This window comes from Plecotus auritus, assembly GCF_963455305.1.
Source record: "Plecotus auritus genome assembly, chromosome: 4".
In the NCBI taxonomy this organism is placed as follows: Eukaryota; Metazoa; Chordata; class Mammalia; order Chiroptera; family Vespertilionidae; genus Plecotus; species Plecotus auritus.
Genome location: NC_137775.1, coordinates 100,169,938 through 100,192,209, shown reverse-complemented (window position 1 = coordinate 100,192,209; position 22,272 = coordinate 100,169,938). Strand labels below are relative to the sequence as shown.

General features: G+C 57.5%; 1 protein-coding gene across 14 annotated transcripts in view; it reads left to right on the top strand.

Annotated features, from left to right (window-relative positions):
• Nucleotides 1-22,272, top strand: part of SYNGAP1 (synaptic Ras GTPase activating protein 1) — a 30,538-nt gene that overhangs the window by 5,373 nt on the left and 2,893 nt on the right. For 3 of the 14 annotated variants that reach the window (XR_013960522.1, XM_080666832.1, XM_080666834.1), the window contains 16 exons: nucleotides 159-264; nucleotides 6,214-6,305; nucleotides 6,684-6,805; nucleotides 8,457-8,610; nucleotides 8,809-8,907; nucleotides 10,586-11,212; nucleotides 11,316-11,460; nucleotides 11,677-11,821; nucleotides 13,260-13,496; nucleotides 13,612-13,813; nucleotides 13,988-14,166; nucleotides 14,781-14,822; nucleotides 15,204-16,278; nucleotides 16,651-16,824; nucleotides 18,376-18,587; nucleotides 19,544-19,634. Coding sequence is in view for 10 of the 14 variants with exons in the window: in XM_080666832.1 (XP_080522958.1) it covers nucleotides 159-264; nucleotides 6,214-6,305; nucleotides 6,684-6,805; nucleotides 8,457-8,610; nucleotides 8,809-8,907; nucleotides 10,586-11,212; nucleotides 11,316-11,460; nucleotides 11,677-11,821; nucleotides 13,260-13,496; nucleotides 13,612-13,813; nucleotides 13,988-14,166; nucleotides 14,781-14,822; nucleotides 15,204-16,278; nucleotides 16,651-16,824; nucleotides 18,376-18,587; nucleotides 19,544-19,634 (3,702 nt within the window). In the remaining 4 variants the exon portion in view is untranslated. Of the gene's footprint in view, nucleotides 1-158; nucleotides 265-2,275; nucleotides 2,383-5,405; nucleotides 6,099-6,213; nucleotides 6,306-6,683; nucleotides 6,806-8,456; nucleotides 8,611-8,808; nucleotides 8,908-10,585; nucleotides 11,213-11,315; nucleotides 11,461-11,676; nucleotides 11,822-13,259; nucleotides 13,497-13,611; nucleotides 13,814-13,987; nucleotides 14,167-14,780; nucleotides 14,823-15,203; nucleotides 16,279-16,650; nucleotides 16,825-18,375; nucleotides 18,588-19,530; nucleotides 19,635-20,447; nucleotides 20,528-22,272 lie in introns of those variants that run through there. The other 11 variants (XR_013960523.1, XM_080666841.1, XR_013960524.1 and 8 more) reach the window with 10 other exon arrangements.

Below are 22,272 nucleotides of genomic sequence, written 5' to 3'. Positions count from 1 at the left end.
AGGAGAAGTTGGCTCACCCGGACACTTAAAGTGTCGTGGGGCAGGGGCAGAAGGTGAGCTGGCCTGAAGGCAGGGGAGGTGCAGCCTGCTTGGTGGGGGAGGGAAAGGGGGGGGGGACGGTCGGTGCCCGTGAGCTCTGACACATCCGCATCCCCTAGATACACCCGCTTCTGATCCGGGACCGGAGGAGCGACTCCAGCCGCAACAAACTGCTGAGACGCACAGTCTCCGTGCCGGTGGAGGGGCGGCCCCACGGCGAGCATGGTACGGCGGCCGAGCAGCTCTGGTGCCCCGGACAGTCGCGGGGAGAGAGCTGAAGGCAGACGGGGCTGCTGGGCGGAGGAAGTCGGGACCAAGGGAGCAGACTGGGGCTGGGAGGCAGCGGGGACAGTCTGGCGTCCAGCGAGTGGGAGCCTGGGCGGAAAAGGTGCCCTCCTCGGCTCGGGCGCGGGACGGGGCTGCGGGTGACAGTCCTTACTGTTTCGCTCCCTTTTTCCTCTCCAACTGCGAAGCATGACTTTTCCTGGTGCTTGTAAAAATAGTCTCCTTAGATCTTTAGCTTCCTGTTCGAGTGTGCCTGCCCCAGCCCCACCCAGGGCTCGGTCTGGGATCTTGGAGAGAATAACCCAGTTCCTGGCCTCCCCCACCTCTGCCCCACCCCCACGCTCCTGATTCTCTTTCCAGACCTTCTGGCCCGTAGGCCCTCCCTCTTTTCTTGCCCCCCCCCCTTCCTCTTCTCATCAACTGCTTCTATTTTCTGCAATTCTATCACCCCCTTTCTCTTTCCTCCTGATTTCTCTTATTTTCTCTACCCCTCTTAACTCCATCAGACCCCCATCTCATCTCCTGTCTGCCTGTCTGTCTGTCTGTAGAGCTCTCTGCTCAGTCTGTCTCTTCAACTCTCTCTCTCTCTCCATCTGTCTCTTCCCCTCCCTCTCTCTTTCTGCCCCCCTCCACCTCCCTCTTTAGTCATTTAAAAAAAGATTTTTGTCTTCCTGAGAAGTTAGCTTAAAAGGTTTCCATGGGAACAGTGAGGGGAGATGAAGGCAGAGAACAGAGATTTGCAGCCAAGGTGCAGAGAGACACCCCCAGCCCCGGAACCCCCCTTGTCACTGCCCCCTACCACTGCATTTCCCTTCCAGGACCAGGGATCCAGGTCCTCCATGTCCTCCCCACCCCCAACCCTAGGTGACTCCTTTCTTCCACCAGTTCCCCTTCCCTCGGGGATCCAGCTTCCAGTTTCTCTTCCTTAGAGAGAGCCAGTGGCCCATCTCCATCTCTTGGCTCCCTTCAGCCCTCTTCTGATAGGCTCAGAAGGCCCTTGGGGGTCAGCTCTGGGACCCTGGGTGGTTGGATGGCCAGGGATGTGTCATTGTCATGGAAACCTCTGACCATGGGTGGGTGTGGGTAGCACATATATGTGAGGCAAAGCCAGGTGGTGGTGTGTGTACAGAGAATGTGTGTGATTTCTGTTACATCTGTGTGTCATGTCCATGTCGGGGAAAGGTTTGTGTGTTTTTGTGCACGTGTGAGCACCTGTGTGTCCAGGCCAGCATGGGATATGTTTTTCATATGTCCGGTGGTTGATGTCTCTGCCCACTTATTCCCATCTTTCTCTTTACCCTGAGTCCTCAGGGTCTGGGGTCTCTGCTGTGGGTCTCCCGTGTGTCTCCTGTGTGCAGGCAGCCGAGTGTGTTTGGAGCTGGGAATGGCATGTGGAGGTTGAGTTGGAGGTTCAGTAGGGGTTGGGAGGGCGTCCAGAGGTATATATATTGGGGGAGGGTTTAGTGAAAGAGTTGATGACTGGTGGACGTGTGGGTTTTTCAGGGAGACGTGGACTGTGTAGAGGGCATGGAGGATGTGCAGGGGACATAAAGCCCGCGAAGGTGTGCTGAGGCCGTGGGTGTTCGAGCCCAGGAAGGGTCCCGACCTCTGAGGGCATTGGAATCCAGGGCTCCCCTCTGCTGGGTGGAGCCGCCGCCCCTCGTTCTCTCCGCGGTTTGGGGTAGGGGTTGTGCTTCGGAGGGCGATGGTGGGAGGCCCGGCCGGTTTAGGGGGTCCCCTCACCCCCCTCCCCCAGTCTCTCTCGCGCTGTCTCCGGGCGACGGGGCTCGTGACAGAGGCGGCCACGGCAGCAGCGGTCGCCTAGCAACGGCGGCGGGGCCCGGGCAACGGCGGCAGCGGCGGCAGCGGCGGCGGAAGGAGCCGTTCCCGCGGCCGTCACTGCGCGGCCGTCCGGGCCGTCCCGGGCCCGCCGCCGCCCCCACCGTTTCGGGCGGTGCGAGCCGGGCCGCACCGCCCCCTGTCCCGCCGCACCCCGCCCCTCCCCCGCGCCGGGGCGGAGCCCCTCCCTCACCGGGGACCCCCCAGGGGCTGTGCAAGGTAAGGGCGGGACCGCGCCGAAGAGGAGCGCGCGTGGGGGGCGCGTGGGGCGGGGGCGCGCGTGTGCGTGGGCTCGGGGAGGGGGTGGGGAAGCCGCGGCGGCGGCGGCAGCTGCTCCCTCTGCATGTTCTCGCTGCATCTTCCGAGTGGGGGGAGTTATGGTAACTGGAGAGGGGGCAGCGGAGGTCCGCGGGGTGGGGAGAGTGTCGGGGATCGGTCTTGGCCTCGTGGGGGACAGAGTCTCATGCGCGCGGGGGCGGCCGGTGTGGGGTGGTCGTGGAGCTCCTCTGTGGAGGCGGCAGCCTGTGTGTCCACGTTGGTGTTCGTGCTCATACCCGTGTCCCCTGTGTGTCGGTGCCATGTGCACACGGGGGCCCAGTTACTCCTGCACACATGTGCATCCAGCCAAGTGCAAACCTGTCAACCTGTCCTGTCTTATCCTGCCTCTGCCGCGTTCCTGGCTAGGGAGCCGCTGGGCTGGCCACTGGCTTGTGGGGCAGTCCGTGACCATACTGATACATGTCACCTCTGACCCTGAGCATGCATGTCTCTGGCTGGGACTCACCTTTAGTCTTTCTCCTGTGTGTGGGGATGTGTGGCTGCATGAACAGGATTTCTGTGTCCCTGCTGGCAGGTGTGTGTCTTTGCATGTGTGTTCTGTCATTGATCTAGGTATCTGTGTCAGTCCCAGCATGGGTGTCCAGGGTGTGTCTGGATGTAGGTGGTGTGCAAGGCGGGGAGGGAGTAAGTGTGTGTGTGCTCCTTGGAATCCTACTGTATATGAAACACCTTTGGGCTAGGCAGGTATGAGCCCCTACTTGTCAGGGCGTGGGGACAGAGAAGCTGAAAGTGGAGGAAAGAGGAAAAGTGGGGAGAAAGAGGGAGAGAAGGGGTGAGAGAGGCTTGGAGGGGAGGAAAGAGAGAAAGAGTAGCTAGAGAGACACGCAGATTTGGAAGAGAGAAGAGAGGGTAAGAGAGCTTAGGATGGGGAACTGGATGGAGACTTGGGAGAAGGGGCCTGGGAAATGAGGAGGAGAAGTCAGGCCTTTCAGTAAAGGGGTCTCTGGGAGAGAAAAGCAGGAGAGAGAAGATGGCACCTGTTCACGTGGGCCCTGTTGGATCAGGGAGGCCACTCAGGCTCAGAGGCTGGCTCATCGAGGCCTGTCATTCAGGGACCGTCATTAGAGGTTCCTGTCCTGGTGTAGAGTTTTGCACCCCATTTCTCTGCTCTCTGTCCAACTCTAATCCTCACCATGTTCTGCCAACCTCCCTCCCTTGGCGCCCCATGTGAGCTGCCAGCTGGGTGTGACAAGGAAGAAAGGGCACAGGCACAGTTCCTGGGTTAGGGGATTGCAAGGTGGGGAGATGGCAAGATTCCAGAGGCTGAAGAGGTGGGAGTTCAAGCTCTTGCTGTGTGCATGTGAGAGCAATTGTGTGTGGATACAGGGTGTACACATGTGTGGGTGTATGCACAATGCCTGGGTTACAGGCCTGTGTAGGTGGCTGTTATGTGTGTGCATGCATATATACGTCGTGCAAGAATGGGCCATGGAGACCCAGTAATCACAATATGAGGATCAGGTTTGCTGTGTGTGTGTACAGGGGTGTGTGCTGTGCTTTCTATACATGTCACTGCATGCAGCATTAATAATAGGATGTCCCAAGTTCCTGTCACTCTTCCCCCTTTTCCTAAGTGTTTCTGCTATTCTTAGCCTAGTGACTGTGAGTTTTTGTAAGCCTGTGTGTATGTGGCCAGCTCCGTACCTGTGACTTATGTGTGAGCTCCTGGATCTTAGTTTCTGGTGATATGTGTAAGGTTATATTACTTCCAAGAACCAAGCGAACCAATTAGCACATTAGTTCTCCTTCTGTTAATTCTTTAGTTCCAAAGCAAAATTTTAGTGGATTTCAAGTTAGGCTTTATGCCTTTATTAGAGGAGCCCACATTTGAAAATCATGGCTGAGCTAGGCTCCCTGGAATGAGAGGGAGGCAGCTATACCTGAGAAACGCAGAGACTCGGACAAAGGTATCCGGAGTCCTTAGGTGCGTTGAGTGTGTAACAGAAGGATAATGAACACATTTGCTCCTTGTTTTTTCTTTATCTTGGTAGCAGTCACGGAAGCCTTTGTTGGGGTCAGGGAAGGGCTGGGAGAGAGGAGTTGTCCTGAGATGTAATTGTTCTTTTCATGTGAATGAACGATGTTTGTGCTTGTGGGATTTGGGGGTACCTTGATGTGGTCGGAACCCTGGTGTACTCAAGCATGTATCATGGTCGTGTGTGTGTCTCAGGGTAAATGTCCACTTCTGTAATGTGCTGCCTACATGATTGCCCAAGGGACTCGAGCCACACGTCCACACCAGCAACTCTCATGTGAGTGTCGGTCCAAGTATGTCCGCCCCTGTTGTGGTGCTCACACGTGTCTAAGCATGCACCAGTGGGGTATGTGGGCCTGAGCATCTGATTGTGGGTCAGCAGCACCTCCCTGCTCACAGTTGTCTCTACACCTTCTAAGCACCTAGATCCCTGTGTAGCTTTGCATTGTGGTTCTCATATACATGTACCTCCACAGCTCAGCGTATGTTTCTGTGTTTACACATGTATTCCTGAGAGACTGACAAGGGCTCCTGTGTCATAGGATCCACATTTTTGTGTGCAGATCTCCGAACACTTGGGTTTTAGAGGCAAAGGGAACTTGGGGACTGGTTCTAGGACAATTTGCAATTCTGGAAGCAGACAGTGAAAATGTAGCTGTGGCACACCCTTGCTTTGGAATCTAGAGGGTTAACTGGCAGCTCTTCCGGTCCAACCCCCTCCATCCTGTAGCTTCTTGTTGCTGTGGAGATGATAGCCCCGCCCCTGATGCAGTACCTGCCCCCCCATTGGCTGCAGTGGTGACTGGGGCTGAGGGGGGAGCCCAGGCCTGAGCAGCCATTCTGGAGCTGGAGCCGGAGCTTGGCATCCCCCCACTTTCATTCTCCTCTAGCCCCTCGCCCCCCTAAATTCCCTGCTAGCAGAGCCTCAGCTTCCCTCCTCCAAGCTGCCACCTCTCTAAGACTCTTGGCAGTCCCAAGCTTCATCTGCAGTCACCTCCTTTCCTCCCTACCCTCACTTGGGAGTCCCCCAACCCCCACTGCCCCTTTCCCCACTCCCTTGCATTCTTCTCTCTTCCCTTTCCCTCCTTCCCTTCTGAGTCCCTGCCACTGCAGTGCACGTGGAACCAGCCCCTACTCCCCTCCCCCTACCTGGCCCTTCCTTGAATTTTCTGTCCCTGGGATTCTTCCCTTACCACTCCTCACAGGTCTCTTCCCAGACTTCCCCCTCCAGTCCAGGGAGGGGGTCATGGGAGGCAGCCCAGGCCCTCCTGATAGACCCAGCTTCCAGCAGGAGGGGGGCAGGTGGGAGATGCACCCAGCTGAGGGAAGAGTAAAGATTGCCTATGGGCAATGACCTTAACCCAGCTTCCCCCCCCCAGCTAGCCTCCTCCTGGGGGGGTGGGCACCAAGGACCTATCTTTTGTGGAACTGTGTCCTTTATTATTCGGGTTTTACTGACCCTCTCAGCCATGCCCCTTGGCTGATTGCCAGCCCCAGTCATGGGCCTAAGGCCTCCCACTCCGTCCCCCTCGGGGGGCTCCGGTTCGGGTTCCTTGCCCCCTTCTTCCCGCCGCCAGCCTCTCCGCCGCCGCTGCTCTTCCTGCTGCTTTCCAGGGGGTAGGTGAGGCTGGAGTGAGGGACGGAGGGAGGTGGGTGAGTGTGCTGGGGCCAGGGGTGGAAACCTGGGCTGACAGCGACCCCTCCCCAACTTCCCTCTGCCCTTTCCTTTCCTCCAGAGTACCACTTGGGTCGCTCGAGGAGGAAGAGTGTCCCTGGGGGAAAGCAATACAGCATGGAGGCCGCCCCCGCTGCGCCCTTCCGGCCCTCGGTGAGTGAAGGTGCTGCCAAATGTGGCTCAGCTGCCCCTCCCCCCACCGTCCCAGCTGGAGCCCAGGATTCTGAAAAAGGGACCAGAGCGGGAGGGATGGAGGAAAAAGAGAGACACTCCCCACCTCTTTGGTTTCCCCCTTCTTGGCTCTGCCCCCCTGCTTCTCAGACCAGCCCTCCCACCTTCTGCAAGCTGGTGTGTGTTTGTGTATGCGCTCGAACCCGTGGGAGCAAAGGAAGACAGACCAGTAGCAGGGTTTTTCTCCCCCTTTCCTCGCCTCTAAAGACTCCCCATCCTCCCCTTCCCACCTTCAGCTGAGGGCTGAGCTGGTGGAACTGACCCTGCCCCAACCACCCCATCCCCACTTCCCTCCCCCAGCAAGGCTTCCTGAGCCGGAGGCTAAAAAGCTCCATCAAACGCACGAAGTCCCAACCCAAACTTGACCGGACCAGCAGCTTTCGCCAGATCCTGCCTCGCTTCCGAAGTGCTGACCATGACCGGTATGGGCTGGGGCGGGGCGGGGAAGCCTTGATTGCCATATAGGGGGCCCTACAGTGAGATCCGAGAAGTGGGCGTCCTCTGATGCCGAGGTTGGAGGCCTCAGGGTGGCTGAGGGATGTTATGGGGTAGGGACAGGGAGAGGTCAAGCCAAGGAGGGACTGCTGGCTCCAGGATTGAAGGAGTGCTGGCGCTATTGGGGAAGCCAGGGGAGGGGGGTTCAGGGAGGAGCAGTGTGATCTAGGTAGAAGGGCTTGAGGGAAGGGCAGAGGGATGGAGTGGGGCTGGGTCTGGCAGATGCTAATGGATGAGGGAAGGGACAGCTGAGAGCATGGCTGCGAAGGGGGAGGGGAGCTACAGGGTTAATCCAGGGACTGAAGCTGAGGAGGAAGTCCAGAGTGCACTGTCACTGAGGCTGGGATTAAGGGACATGTCATGTCTGCTCCTATTGTCTGCTTCTTGGGGTTCCTCTTTGGGCTTCCCCCTCACCCAGTCACTCCCCAGGAAGAACCCTGTCCTTCCTCCCCGCCCCCCATCTGGCCTCCCTCAGGATTGGGCAGGTAGGGAGGTTGGGATAGGTGAGTCACACCTTCCCTTGCCCCCCTCCCATGTCACCGGAGCTGGATTTGGGGCTGGCAGTGGGGGGGTGAGGGCATGGTATTCCTGGCCGCGGGGGCGGTGGGCTGGGGGAGCATGGTGCTGACGACAATGGAGCCCAATGACGGGGCTGCTATAAATAGCTCTGTGGAGGCTCCCACACCCGAGCTCCCCCTCCTGCTTTCCTACTGCTCTCTACTCTTCATCCCTAGCCATCCTCATTCTGCTCACTCTCCTGTTCCTATTCCTGGGCCCGGGCCCCATCCCTGGCTCCCTCAGCCCCTTTCTCTTTTCTCCCTGGATTTCCTCCTGTCTTACTCCCATCTCTATTCCCATGTCCCTCGCTGCAGTTATACCTCCTCACCTTCTCCCATCCTCTTATTTCTGCACATGCCTTTGCCTCCCCCTTTTCTCCTTCCTGCTCCAGCTCCCCCTCTTCCCCAGTCCCCATTTCAGTCTCTCCATTCTCACGTTCTGCCCGCAGCTTCCTCCTATGTCTTGCGATTTCCCCTCTGAGTTTCCTCGGCTGCTGTAACAAATTACCATAAACCCTGATTCTGCTAGAGTGTCCTCCTACCTCATTCATTCATTCTCTGAATTATTGGATGTTTTGTAAGCACTAGCGTGTGCCAGGCCCAGATGTACATCTTTGCATTCTGGTTCTTCACCTCCACGTTTCCTCCCTTATTCCGAGGCTCTGGATGTTGGAGGTCACCTGGAGGTGTCCCAAGCCCACCTGTTCGCCTTTTTTCTCTGCCATGGTCCATTTCTGGGTTGAGATATTCCTCAGTGTCCCCAGTCCTCACAACCCCTTAGGTGTGAATTGAGGGCGAGGGGATTTCTTTAAGGAGTCTTGCTTCTCTCACATCCCTTGTGTCCTTCCCCAGGGATAGGCTGGTTTCTGTCTGTCTGTCTGCCTGTCTGTGTCCGTGTGGGAAGGGAGTTCAGGAGGCACTTTCCCCAAGTCTCCATCCTGGAGCCAGACTGATGACGCAGGCCCTGGTGTGTAAGAGGAGTGGGGCCCTGATCCTCTCTCCTGACCCTCCCGCCCTCTAGGGCCCGGCTGATGCAGAGCTTTAAGGAGTCACATTCTCACGAGTCCTTGCTGAGTCCTAGCAGTGCAGCTGAGGCCTTAGAGCTCAACTTGGATGAGGATTCCATTATCAAGCCCGTGCACAGCTCCATCCTGGGCCAGGAGTTCTGTTTTGAGGTATTGGGTCTAGTGTGCTGGGTGATGGAGGGTGAGAACAGAGAGGCCTCAAGAAAGTGGCACCGGTGGGGATGTCGAGAAAACCGAAACCTTGGGGGCTGGAGAAAGGCGGGGAAGGAGGAGATGGTGGTGGAGTCTCCGGTCCTCAGGAGTCATCTCCCCTCTTCAGCCCCATCTCAACTCCACACCCCTCTCCAGGTAACAACATCATCAGGAACAAAATGTTTTGCCTGTCGTTCTGCGGCCGAAAGGGACAAATGGATCGAGAATCTCCAGAGAGCAGTAAAACCCAACAAGGTATCAGGAGTACAGGGGGCAAGGTAGAGGTCAGGCCACCGGGTGTCTAGGGACCTAGTGGGGAAGGAGTTAAGGAGCGGAGGCTTGGGGGAAGAGGGAACTAAGGTGGAGGGGCCATGGATGAAAAGGAGGTGACCCCCATTTTTCTCCGAGTCCTTCATTTCTTTCCCCCTTTCTTTCTACCTCCTGATCTGTTTCCCTGCTATAGAAATCATAGACTTACGGAGTGGCTGGGGCTCCAAAGTGCTCTGGGCTATGTCTCCTGCAAGCAGAACTGCCCACCGATCCCCTGACAGGTGCTACCCAGCCCCTGCTTGCCGTGTTTCTGTAGGACACACACCACTGCCAGTTAGTGTAGTCTAGCCCTCAGTTTGCCCTCTTTGAAACTGGTGGCCGTGGAGTTGGACCACATGATCTCTAAGGTCCCTTGGCTCACAAGTTCTACGAGTTGGTTCTTCCCAAGACATATTTCCCAGGAGAAATGCTCCCGGTTCCATCAGCTGTTCTCTGTACCCCATTTTTCAGTGATTTCACAGGCTGGTGGCCCTCCTGAGGGAACCCTTGTTTCTCAGTGTCCTTCTTAAAGAATTAGACCCAAGAAGCTGATGCGCCTTGGCTGGTTAGCTCAGTGGTTAGAATGCCAGCCTGAGGAATGAAGAGTCACGGCCTCGATGCTGGTCAAGGGCATGTACCTCAGTTGTAGGCTCGATCCCTGGCCCCGGTCGGGGCACATTCAGGAGGCAACCAATTGATGTGTCTCTCTCACATCAGTGTTTCTCTCTGTCTCTCCCCATCCCTTCCACTCTCTCTAAAAATCACTGGAAAAGATATCCTCGGGTCCAGATTAACAACAAGAACAAAAAAAAAGATGCTGGATGTGGTCTAACCCTGCAGAGCACCCCCCCACCCCCCCAATGGTGCAGGTCACCTCAGCCTCCCAGGCTCAGGTGTCAGTTGTACCCTCAGGCCCTTTCACACAGCTGTGTTGCCTCCCCCATCCTGTACTTATGCAGTTCTTTTATTGTTTAAAAAATAAGTTCTGATTGTCTTTGAAGGACTTCCCAGTTCTTCCCTTCAAATTCTACTTTAATGTTTTTGGCTTATTATTCTAGCTTTTAAAATCTTTCCCGATACTGATGCCATTTCTTAGGTCTGCTGTAACAAATTACCACAAGTGGGCCGCTTAAAACAACACAACTTTATTCTCTCACAGTTCAGGAGGCTAAAAATCCAAAGTCAAGGTGTTGGCAGGGCCTTGCTCCCTCTGAAGTTCTAGAAAGAATCCTTCCTGGTCTCTTCTGAGCTCTGTGGTCACCGACGGCCTCTGCATTCCTTGACTTGAGCTGCATCTGTCCAGTTTCTGCTGCCACTGACCTCCCATGGCCATCTTCCCTCTGTGTGTCTCTGGTTTCCACGGCTCCCTCTCCATATGGACGCCAGTCTAGGGTCTAGGGCCCACTCTAACCCTGTGGGACACTTCTCAGTGTGGTCATATCTGCAAGGACCCCATTTCCAAATAAGGCCCCCTTCGCAGGTTCCAAGTGAACGTGAGCTCCTCAGCTTTACGATTGCTGCCTCACACAGACTCCCTCTCACTTCCTCACTGTATCTCCTCTTTCAATGTCTCTGTCCCTCTGCCCCTTCCCCTTTATCCGCCATGCCCACCCCACCTTGCCAGGACAACAGCCGCCGGGTGGACAATGTGTTGAAGCTGTGGATCATAGAGGCCCGGGAGCTGCCCCCCAAGAAACGGTATTACTGTGAGCTCTGCCTGGACGACATGCTGTATGCGCGCACGACCTCCAAGCCCCGCTCGGCGTCGGGGGACACCGTCTTCTGGGGCGAGCACTTCGAGTTTAACAACCTGCCAGCTGTCCGAGCCCTGCGGCTGCATCTGTACCGTGACTCAGACAAAAAGCGCAAGAAGGACAAGGCGGGCTATGTGGGCCTGGTGACTGTGCCCGTGGCCACCCTGGCTGGGCGCCACTTCACAGAGCAGTGGTACCCCGTAACCCTGCCGACAGGCAGTGGGGGCTCTGGGGGCATGGGGGGCTCAGGAGGGGGCGGGGGCTCAGGGGGTGGGTCAGGGGGCAAGGGCAAAGGAGGTTGCCCAGCTGTGCGGCTGAAAGCACGTTACCAGACAATGAGCATCCTGCCCATGGAGCTGTACAAGGAGTTTGCAGAGTATGTTACCAACCATTATCGCATGCTGTGTGCAGTCCTGGAGCCCGCCCTGAATGTCAAGGGCAAGGAGGAGGTAGCCAGTGCACTGGTTCACATCCTGCAGAGTACGGGCAAGGCCAAGGTGAGTGCTGTGCCGGCGGGAAAAGGTAACCTGGGAGCGGGCACTTCTGTCTTTGTGAGGCTGGTTGTACGGAGGCTGACCCTTGGATTTTCCCGGGCCCTAGGACTTCCTTTCAGACATGGCCATGTCTGAGGTGGACAGGTTCATGGAACGGGAGCACCTCATATTCCGCGAGAACACGCTCGCCACTAAAGCCATAGAAGAGTACATGAGACTGATTGGTCAGAAATACCTCAAGGATGCCATTGGTATGGCCCACCCTCAGGTCTCTTCTTCCTAACCCTACCAGATGTCCATCCAGCCCTAAAGCTCTCTACTCCAGACCCCAAGTCCACCCTTCCTCAGGCTTGATGCCTCTGAACCCAGAGTTTCTGGGTACCAGCATCCAACTGCCTGGTTCTGAGATTTCTCCACCCAGCAGCCCCTGTCCCTGCCCCGGAGTGTGACCCCGTTGTGCTCCGCAGGGGAATTTATCCGAGCTCTGTATGAGTCTGAGGAGAACTGTGAGGTGGACCCCATCAAGTGTACGGCGTCCAGTCTGGCAGAGCACCAGGCCAACCTGCGAATGTGCTGTGAGTTGGCCCTGTGCAAGGTGGTCAACTCGCATTGGTGAGACTGGGAACGCTGGGTTGGGGGGGCGGGGGAGCCGTGTGTTCATTTGTTCATCCATCTGTCCATCCTCAGGGAGGACTGAGGACCAGTTATGGGCAAAGCATTGGGCTGGGTGCTGTAAAAGCAGGCAGAGGAATGAGGCCTGGCCCCTGCCTTCAGAGGACCTCCCTGGGAGGAGTAGGGACAGATGAGATACATAAGAGCTGCAAAACAGTTGTAGGCTGTGTTAAGTGCCAAGTGAGGGTCCCCCCATGTAATATAAGGTCAGGAAGGCAGGGCTTTTAGATAAAGCAGGGAAGGATTCGTAGAGGAGGTGCCCCCGGGGCTGGGCTTTGAAAAGTGGGTCAAGTTCTGATGTTTGGATCTGGTGGGGAAAAGAAGACTTTTCAGGAGGGGCTGTGGATGAAGGTGCATGCATGGTGGGCAGGCCCAGGAGCTTCCAGAAGACAGCAGTTGGCACAGTTTGGTGGAGCACATGGCTCCTAATGGAGAGTGGTGGGACAGGTGTCTGGACAGAGGGATTGGAACTAGAATCTGGAAGACCTCGGTTGCCAGGTTAAGGAGTTTGAGTTCATTCGTAGTTGATGGGATGTTGTAGGTGATGGGATGCCGTTAATGTTGCTGGTGCCAAGAAGTATGGTGACTGAGAAGTAGGCAGAGTGGGGGTGGAGATGCCTTGAGCAGGAAGAAGGAAGTCCAGAGTAGTTGGGGCTACAGTTGACCGGTCAGGCATGGGGATCAGATCCCGATGGGGTGTGGCAGGATAGTGGAGAAGGGCTGCAGGAAAGACCCTCCGAGGAAAGGATCAGCAGCAGTTGTCAGCGATTGGAAAGGAGGCTCGTGTTTGGGAGACCTGTGGCCTCACTGACAGAAGCGTGGAAGTCGGGGGCCAGTCGGAGGTGTGGGAGTGATGGTGAGCCCTGCTTTACCAGAGGCAGAGTTCAAGGTGTTAGTGGGACATTAAAGTGGAGCATGGAGCAGGAGATGGGGGGCAGTGAGCTCTGAGCCATTGTAGGGGCTGGGATCATGCCTCATTTCCCTGGAATTCAGAGGAGTTGGGGGGTCCGAGCTCCCTGTACCTCAAGTGACCTCCATCTCTCTCCCATCTCTGTCTCTCCCTGGTGTCTGTTTTTCTTCTCCTCTGCTCGTCTCTCTCACATGACCCCTGTCTCCCATGTGTCTCTCTCCCCTTGCCTTTTCTGCCCCTCCGTTTCTCTCCCCTGATCTGTCTGTCCCCTCTGCCATAGCCCTCTTCTCCCAGCAGCCACCTGTCTTCTCGCTGCGGTCCCTCCCTGCCTGTCTCTCACCTGTTTCCACACCCGCACCTCCTGCCACCTCCTCGGCATGTTCCCTGGAAGCTGAGGGTCTCTGGGGCTCAGTCCTGGTCTCTCTCTTTCTTTCTCTTTCTCTCTGTCTCCCCACCCCTTCCCCCCAGCGTGTTCCCGAGGGAGCTGAAGGAGGTGTTTGCATCTTGGCGACTGCGCTGCGCAGAGCGGGGTCGGGAGGACATCGCTGACCGGCTGATTAGCGCCTCGCTCTTCCTGCGATTCCTCTGCCCAGCCATCATGTCGCCCAGTCTCTTCGGGCTCATGCAGGAGTATCCAGATGAGCAGACCTCACGAACCCTCACCCTCATCGCCAAGGTCATCCAGAACCTGGCCAACTTTTCCAAGTGAGGAGGGTTCGGGCTGGGGTGGGCAGCCAGGGTGTCCTGCGTGCCAGAGGCCTGAGACACAGTGGGTGTATGGCCTTCAGTGTGTGTGACCTCTGCCTGGATGCCTCGACAGGTTTACCTCAAAGGAGGACTTTCTGGGGTTCATGAACGAGTTTCTGGAGCTGGAGTGGGGTTCCATGCAGCAGTTCCTGTATGAGATCTCCAACCTGGACACGCTGACCAACAGCAGTAGCTTTGAGGGCTACATCGACTTGGGCCGCGAGCTCTCCACACTGCATGCCCTGCTCTGGGAGGTGCTGCCCCAACTCAGCAAGGTCAGCAGACGCCCCTCTGTCCTGTCCCAGTTGTCTGCAGAGGCTCCTGTGGCGTGAGAGCCCACCCCCTGCATAGCATGTCCCCCCTGCCTGCCCCCAGCTCAGCCCCCTCCTCCTCTGAGGCCCTTGGAGAGCTGGGCCCTTAGCCCCCAGGTAACAGCCTTCCCCTTCCAGGAAGCCCTCCTGAAGCTGGGCCCACTGCCCCGGCTCCTCAATGACATCAGCACAGCTCTGCGGAACCCCAATATCCAAAGGCAGCCGAGCCGCCAGAGCGAGCGGCCACGGCCTCAGCCCGTGGTGCTGCGGGGCCCGTCGGCCGAGATGCAGGGCTACATGATGCGGGACCTCAACAGGTGAGCACTGTGGGACCCCACACCTGTGTCCTGGGACCCCCACCATTCTGTTTCCAATACACTTCACTGGGCTCCACGTGCGCCTCTGTGGGGCTTGAGAGAAAGAGGAGCAGGTGTCGGAGAAAACGGGAAGGAGGCAGGTCCAGGCAGTGGCTAGGCTGGGAGAGCCCTCCAAAGTCAGGCGGAGCAAGCACTGGGGGCCCCAGGGGAGTGAGCCAGCCCTGGGAGTCCACTGCCAGCGCTGACCTGCTTTGTCCTGCGCCCATGCCCGTCCCTGAGCTGAGGTTCAGCCAGTGCATGTCGGATCAGCCATGTGGTGTCCAGTCGGCCGATCCAAAATACCTCTGTAAGAATTGGAAAGAAGCACTGCCCCAGCCCCCACCAGCCCCCACAGACCTCGCCACAACCCAGGGCTGGGGAAGACACACCTGGTCCCAGCAGGTCTTCCCGAGCCACCCCTCCGAAGGGTGGCGCTCGCCTCAGCGGCTGCTCATGGTGATGGCCACCCTGCTCATTCCTTGCCTGCCTCTCCCTCCATGACGCCACATCCGTGCCATATTCCCCACCTCTCTCCTTCTCTGTCTGTGCTTGCCCCTCTTTCCATCTCTCTCCAGCTCCATCGACCTTCAGTCCTTCATGGCGCGAGGCCTCAACAGGTGAGGGGCTCTCCCCTCCCCCGCCCTCCTCTCCTGTCTCCCACTCCAGTGGCCTCCACCTTCCTTCTCTCCTCTCCTCCTCCATGCACCCTCATCTCCTCCATATCTGCCCAGACCTGCCCCTCATCCCTCCACTTGCTGCCCCCATCTCCCCTCCTCTAGGCCTCCCTCCCTCCCGACAGGGATCTTGTCCTTTCCTTTCCCTTCCCCACGTCCCCCTCCCATCCTCCCTGCCTCCCTGCCCAGAGCTGTTGCGCCAGCTCTTAGCCCTTCCCTGGAGGGTCCCACTTTTCACTTCAGGGTCTGTGCCAGCCCACAGCTGGCTCCATTGCCAGATGCCTTGGCCTCACCTCCTGCTGTGTGCCCCTTCCCTTCTGACAGCTCTATGGACATGGCTCGCCTCCCCTCCCCAACCAAGGAAAAGCCTCCCCCACCACCGCCTGGTGGGGGGAAAGACCTGTTCTATGTGAGCCGCCCACCCCTGGCCCGGTCCTCGCCAGCATACTGCACGAGCAGCTCGGACATCACAGAGCCAGAGCAGAAGATGCTGAGTGTCAACAAGAGTGTCTCCATGCTGGATCTGCAGGGGGACGGGCCCGGGGGCCGCCTCAACAGCAGCAGCGTGTCCAACCTGGCCGCTGTCGGGGACCTGCTGCACTCCAGCCAGGCCTCCCTGACCGCCGCCCTGGGGCTGCGGCCTGCACCTGCCGGGCGCCTCTCCCAGGGGAGCGGCTCGTCCATCACAGCGGCTGGCATGCGCCTCAGCCAGATGGGTGTCACCACGGACGGTGTTCCTGCCCAGCAACTGCGCATCCCCCTCTCCTTCCAGAACCCTCTCTTCCACATGGCTGCTGATGGGCCAGGCCCCCCAGGGGGCCACGGAGGGGGCGGTAGCCACGGTCCACCTTCCTCCCATCACCACCATCACCACCATCACCACCACCGAGGTGGAGAGCCCCCAGGGGACACCTTCGCCCCATTCCATGGCTATAGCAAGAGTGAGGACCTCTCCTCAGGGGTCCCCAAGCCCCCTGCCGCTTCCATCCTTCACAGTCACAGCTACAGTGATGAGTTCGGACCCTCTGGTACTGACTTCACCCGTCGGCAGCTCTCACTACAGGACAACCTGCAGCACATGCTGTCCCCTCCCCAGATCACCATTGGTCCCCAGAGGCCTGCCCCCTCAGGGCCTGGAGGTGGGAGCGGCGGAGGGGGCAGTGGCGGGAGTGGTGGGGGCCAGCCGCCTCCATTGCAGAGGGGCAAGTCTCAGCAGTTGACAGTCAGCGCTGCCCAGAAACCCCGGCCATCCAGCGGGAATCTATTGCAGTCGCCGGAGCCAAGTTATGGCCCTGCCCGTCCACGGCAACAGAGCCTCAGCAAGGAGGGCAGCATTGGGGGCAGCGGGGGCAGCGGTGGCGGAGGGGGTGGGGGGCTCAAGCCCTCCATCACCAAGCAGGTAGGTGAGGCTGGGAGGAAGGCAGGGAGGGAAGAAGGAAACGGGTTGGGGAGGTAGAGGTAGATTAGAGTTTGTGGTCTGAACTTACAATTTTCTCACCTCCTTCCACTTGTTACACAAGTGTGTGCGAGTGCCTGCAGTGTGCTGTGTGCTGCTCTGGGCACTGATTTGGCAGTGAACAGTAGACAAAGGACCCTGCCCGCAGGGAGCTCGCACTCGGGAGGCGCGATAGAGAACTTGCCTAGCAGTCACAGGTGGTCAGAGCTTGAGCAGGGAAACGGGGCTGGGGCCTATCTCCTGGCCGTGCTTACTCGAAATACCCCCTGCCTTCTCCCACCTTCCCTCTCTCTGCCCCCACCTGCCCTGTCCCAGCATTCTCAAACGCCATCCACGCTGAACCCCACAATGCCAGCCTCTGAGCGGACAGTGGCCTGGGTCTCCAATATGCCTCACCTGTCGGCTGACATCGAGAGTGCCCACATCGAGCGGGAGGAGTACAAGCTCAAGGAGTACTCCAAGTCAATGGATGAGAGCCGGCTGGACAGGGTACGCCAGCCCCACCAGCCCCAAGCCCTGCCCTGCCCTTGTCATTGCCAAGGGAAACAGCCAGAATCAGGTAGTTGTGGTGGGAAAAAAAGAAAGACTTGACCCCCTGTCTTGAGAAGCCTTCAGTCTGTTAGGGGAGACCAAATACAATCAGTCTGTTGAGAATTCAGTTCCAACTCTGATTTGTGGGTTATACACAGCATAGCCCATCTGGGGAGAAACAGGCTCTGTAGTAGGCGTCCCCCCATGCTCTTGCCCAGGGAGAACATCATCGGGGCTCCTGTGACTGCTCAGGAGTGGAAAGTCACTTCACTAGCAGCGAGCTGATCAGCTGGGCGGGGTAGAGGGGCTGAGATGCACTATAAGCGACGTCCGCTTTGCCCAGTCACTGCCCTGGGCAGAGGTGACAGAGGGTTGGTGCTGTAAAGTAGTGTATCTGCCCGTGTGTGAAAAGACCATCCAGACTCCCAACTGGTGGTTGCCCAGAGCAAAAGACAGCAAGAGCTCTGGGCACACATGGTAGCTTAGCAGCACATTCCCTGATGAAGCCATTGCTCCAAGAACCTTGAAGGAGAGCGTGGCTGCAGGGTTAGGTTATAGGTAGAGAGCGTATGGCTGCAACTGGGGGAGTAGAGAGAAGTTTCTCGGGGGAATCGGTGTTTGACGTAGGAAATGTTGGGACCGAGATGGACTTGGTTAGCAAGCCCTGGGAGAGAATGAGCCCTGCTGGCGGGGAGTAGCATCCCTCCTTACCCAGGACGCCTGGCTGTGGGTGTGTGCTCCGCAGAGGACGGGAAGACCATCTCTCAGATCAGTGTTTCTGTTGGCGGTTCGGGTGAGGAGTCTGTTGAGGAAAGCTCTCGACTGGAACCGTCCAGTAGAATTTTCCACAGTGGTGGAAATGTTCTGTGGTCTCCACTGTCCAATATGGTGGCCACGGGCCACGTGGCTGGTGCAGTTGGGGAAATGAAGTTTTAATTTTTAGTAGTTACTGTATTGGACAGCACAGCTCCAGACTTTAGAGCCAGTAGGGCAGATAGAATGACTCTTCCGAGCCCTTCCAGCCTCGAATCCCACTTCATTATCAACAGAGAGGCATTCGTAGCTTCTCAGCCGGGACTCCCCTGAAGCCCAGACCCTCTGGCCCAGGGTGCATCCTTCCTCTCCCCAGTCAGTTTCTTCCCCAGCTCTGTGGCCTGGGGTAGGGCTGAGGAGTTCCCTTAGCTTTAAATTCAGGTTGTGTCTGTGAGTCTGTTTAGGTTCCTGAGTGGGGCCTCACGTGTCCAGGTGCACGTGTGAGGACATGTATATACCTCTCGGGGTGTGGGAGTCTGTGACCATGATCCATTGTAAGGGAACTTCAGCTCCATGGTGGGGCCTTCAAAAAAGTGGGTGTGTATATGATCAATGGCAGGGAAAGGGCTGGAGGAGGTGGTTGGGATGTCATCCTCAACCTGGCAGCAGCTGTTCCTGGCAGGCAGGGGGAGGGCGGGGTAGTGGGGTGAGGGCAGGGCGCCCCTCACAGTGCGGGGTCGTGTGCCCGGCGGGCAGGTGAAGGAGTACGAGGAGGAGATCCACTCACTGAAGGAGCGGCTGCACATGTCCAACCGGAAGCTGGAAGAGTATGAGCGGAGACTGCTGTCCCAGGAAGAACAGACCAGCAAAATCCTGATGCAGTATCAGGCCCGACTGGAGCAGAGTGAGAAGAGGCTAAGGCAGCAGCAGGTGGAGAAGGATTCGCAGATCAAGAGCATCATTGGCAGGTGAGGGGCGGCCCTGGGAGGGGTAGCAAGGGAGAGCTTGAGGTTGAAGAGAGCCCCCAGACCCCAACTCCAGACACTGTGAAGAAAGCCCACCCCTACACTTACCCCACCAGTAGGGAAGAAGCCCCTTGCTTAGTGTAGTAAGTGTCCCTGATAGAGTAACTTCTGAAGACCTTGGAAAATGTGCCTGTTATTGTCCAACCACCACTGTGTTACTTTCCACCCAGGCCATGATAGTCACCTCAAACCTAGTCAGGGATCCTTGTCCAGAGCAGCCTCTGACCATGCCATCCTGGGCCCAGGCTTGGAAGGGTGTTCGGTAGAAGAGGAACGCCCTTCTTTTATAAAGTCTGTGCACATTCTCAGCTGCTCTGTGGAGCCCTGGGCTCCATCCAACGGAGGTGTCTCAGCACGGGGCTCAGTTATCCTGAGAACTGGGAGGGACCCTGGGCCTCACTCCATTCAGCGCCAGCTCCATTTTGATTCATTCTTAAAGTGTTTTTGAGTAACATTAATTAGAAGAACAAGGCTTCATTGGAAACTTTTTTGAAAACCACTGCTCTAATTGCTGTCCGTTAACAGAAATCACCTTGAGGATCTCTACCAAAAGCAGAGAGATGCTGGAATAATAATGATTGTAGAGGACCTTTTGGGTGAGGGGCATCAGGGGCTACACAGGAGGTGGAATGGGGGACATGAGAGCCAGATCTTCAGCCACAGGGGGTCTGGGAGGGTGCTGCCCTGAATGGAAGCAGGCGGCCTGGGGTATGTGGATAGTAGACGCTCAGAAAGCTGTCCTTAGGGGGACGTGAGGGTCCCTGAGCGGAGGGTTAGTAACGGACAGTGGAATTCTGGGGCAGGGGAGGAGAGTGCCCGAGAGCTGCATGGTGCCCGGGTCAGGAGTTCCCTGGGCAGTTAGTGCCCGCCACTAACCCCACTGAAGCCCGTCCCTTCAGGCTGATGCTGGTGGAGGAGGAGCTGCGCCGGGACCACCCCACCATGGCTGAGCCACTGCCCGAGCCCAAGAAGAGGCTGCTCGACGCTCAGGTGGAAATTACAATGTCATTTATCTTCTCCGTGTCCCATCCCCATCCATCCCACGGTCCTTCGTGCTCTCACTGCACCAGCTCCCCAGCCCCATTGACGTCTGTCTCTCCCATTGTCGTCCGTGTGTCCACTGGCTGCCCCCAGCAGCCCCTCAGTGACCCCATCTTCATCCCATCGTCTGTGCCTTTGTCACTCCTGGCCGTGTCAGCCCTACCCCCTGTGCCTTCCCACCCTGTCTTTCCCACTTCTGTCTGCGAGAACCTCACTCTCCGCCCCAGACCACACCCAGCTCCTGGAAGCCTTGCCCTCCTGGGCCCGCTCCTGTCCATCTGGGAGTTCAGCTTCCTTGGAGCTCTTCTTGGTGGGTGGCTAGCCCTGGCCTAGACGCTGCATTTCACTAGAATAGAGCACCAGGCACATGACTGCTAGTTCCCCCAGGCTCTGGATGAGGCCCTGGGGACGTGGGGGTCTCCATCCTCTGTTCTCTTGGCTCCCCAGTTTTCCTGACTCCTGGGCAGCCCCTGCATAGTCCTCCTGGCTCTTCAGAACTTGAACCCTCCCACCCTGTAATCTCTTCCACCCTGGGGGTTTAAGTCCAGCCACCTCTGGCCCTCACAAATGACTAGCTCTCCACCTCTCTGCTGCCCTCCCTCTTCTCACCAGCCAGCTTTAGGACCTCCCTCCTGCACTCTTGCCCCTTGCTCTCCCCGAAGTCTGCTCACGTTCCCACCACGCTCTTCCTCCTGCTCCTCCGGCCAGGCTTCCCACCCCCCCAGGCTCCTGACCCCATGACCCCACTCTCTCCCCCTGCAGCTCCTCATCAGGTAGTTCTCCTGGTTGCTCTTTGACCACGGGCGGAGGACACAGGGGGAGGTGACTCCGGACCACTGCAGGTTGGTCACTCCTGAAGCCCACTCCCCTCTGACTCTCCACAGCCTTCCCCCTCACTGCAGCCCGACACCTGGGAACCTCCACAGGCCCTGCCCTCTGATACCTCCTGCATAGACCACCTCCCAAGGCGCTGCCCAGAGAGTGCTTCCCGCTGCCTCCCTGTCGGTCGGCTAGGTGACACCTTCAAGTGCCAGGCATCTGCCCTGGCGGCAGTACATTCCCAGATCACAATCCCTTTCCCACCAAACCCATCCCCAGCCTCCTCTTAACTGTCAGCCTCTTCCTCTTCCTCTCCAGTGTATGTCTGTCACCCCCCATTTCACCAGAGCGTCCTTGGGGGTTGGGCTGTTGGGCATGGGGCTTGTTAAGGGGGAGCAGTGATGATGGGTTGGGGCACCCTTGCTAGAGGGGCTGTTCTGACCACAGCAGGTAGGTTGGGGTTTCCTCTTCCTTACCTAACCTTCGTTCTCTACCCTCCTTCCACCTCTCACCCACTTCTCTCTCTTCCTTCTCCTTGCAGCTGTGAGGTAGAAGGCATCTGGGCTCCTATTCATCCCTATTAGGTGGGAATTAGGAGGAGCTCGTTAATTCAGGGAGCCCCTGGGGGACCTGGAAAGACTGCTGTTCAGATGTCAGGGCAGTAGGCAGGGTGAGTGGAGCAGGAGGAGCAAGGAGCCATGACAGGTGTTAGCACACCGACTGGCCCGTGTGGCGTGCAGCTCGCAGTGGGCTGAGACTGCTTCTAGATAAGATCATGGGCTCCGTGGCCATGTTGATTCCCAAACAGGGGTGCCAGGAGCATCATGTTAAATAGCCTGTGTTCTTCCTGTCAGAGCTCACATCCCAGGTGGCTAATGCCACTCCCTCCCCCTCTCCCGCCACCCAGTGGACTTGCAGACACAATCCTACCTAAAAAGCTAGTCAAGGGAACCTGTTGGCCACTGACATCATTTCTGAGCGCCTTATTTTCTGTGGGCTTGGTCTGCAGCGGGCAGTGCCTCCTTGCACTGTCACTAGCTCTGCCTGCCCAGCCTCTCTGTCAAAGTCTTAGTGGTCTGTAAACATACGCTGAAAGGCACCAGGGGACCTCACCATGGAAAGGACTCCTGCAGCAAAAATAAATAATGGCACCCCAATTTATCTACTTTCTAAATCGGGTCCTTGGGGGTGTGGGGGCATGCCCAGCAGCCACTCAGAGGGACAGGCATCTAAGGTTTCTTTCCCGACTGCCCGCCATCCCTCCCTTGCTGACTGTGGAAAGTGAGTGAGGCGAGTGAGGCAGCTTTGCTTATGGCTGGGGTTCTGGTGGCTTCTGAGAGGGGAATCTTTGATTTGGGAGGGAGAGCTGAGTTGGGAGCTTTTACCTGGGAGGATGTTGTATCCTTTAGAGAGAAGGTCAGACATAACTGGGGGCCAGGCCTAAATGCCCTGTGGCCCAGGAAATAATTTGGAAGCTTTTGTTAAAGCACTTTTAGGTATTGGCCCCTCTACAGCTCAGCCATTAATTTAAAAATTAATTCTGTGCCTGTGTTTTATTTTTTGGTTGACGGAAACAAAATTTATTGGGGGATAGACTGACTTCCTGCTGCAAGAGGGCAGGAGGCAGGGGCCCAAAGCGGGCTATCCTGTGCTTGTATTTGTTAGGCAAGTGAGCAGTCAGAAGCCTCGTGCCTTCTCCTCTCCCAGCAGAGGGCCGGAGCCAGGCCGAGGGCCGGAGCAGGAGCTGGGCTGGAGCAGCAGGGGTGGT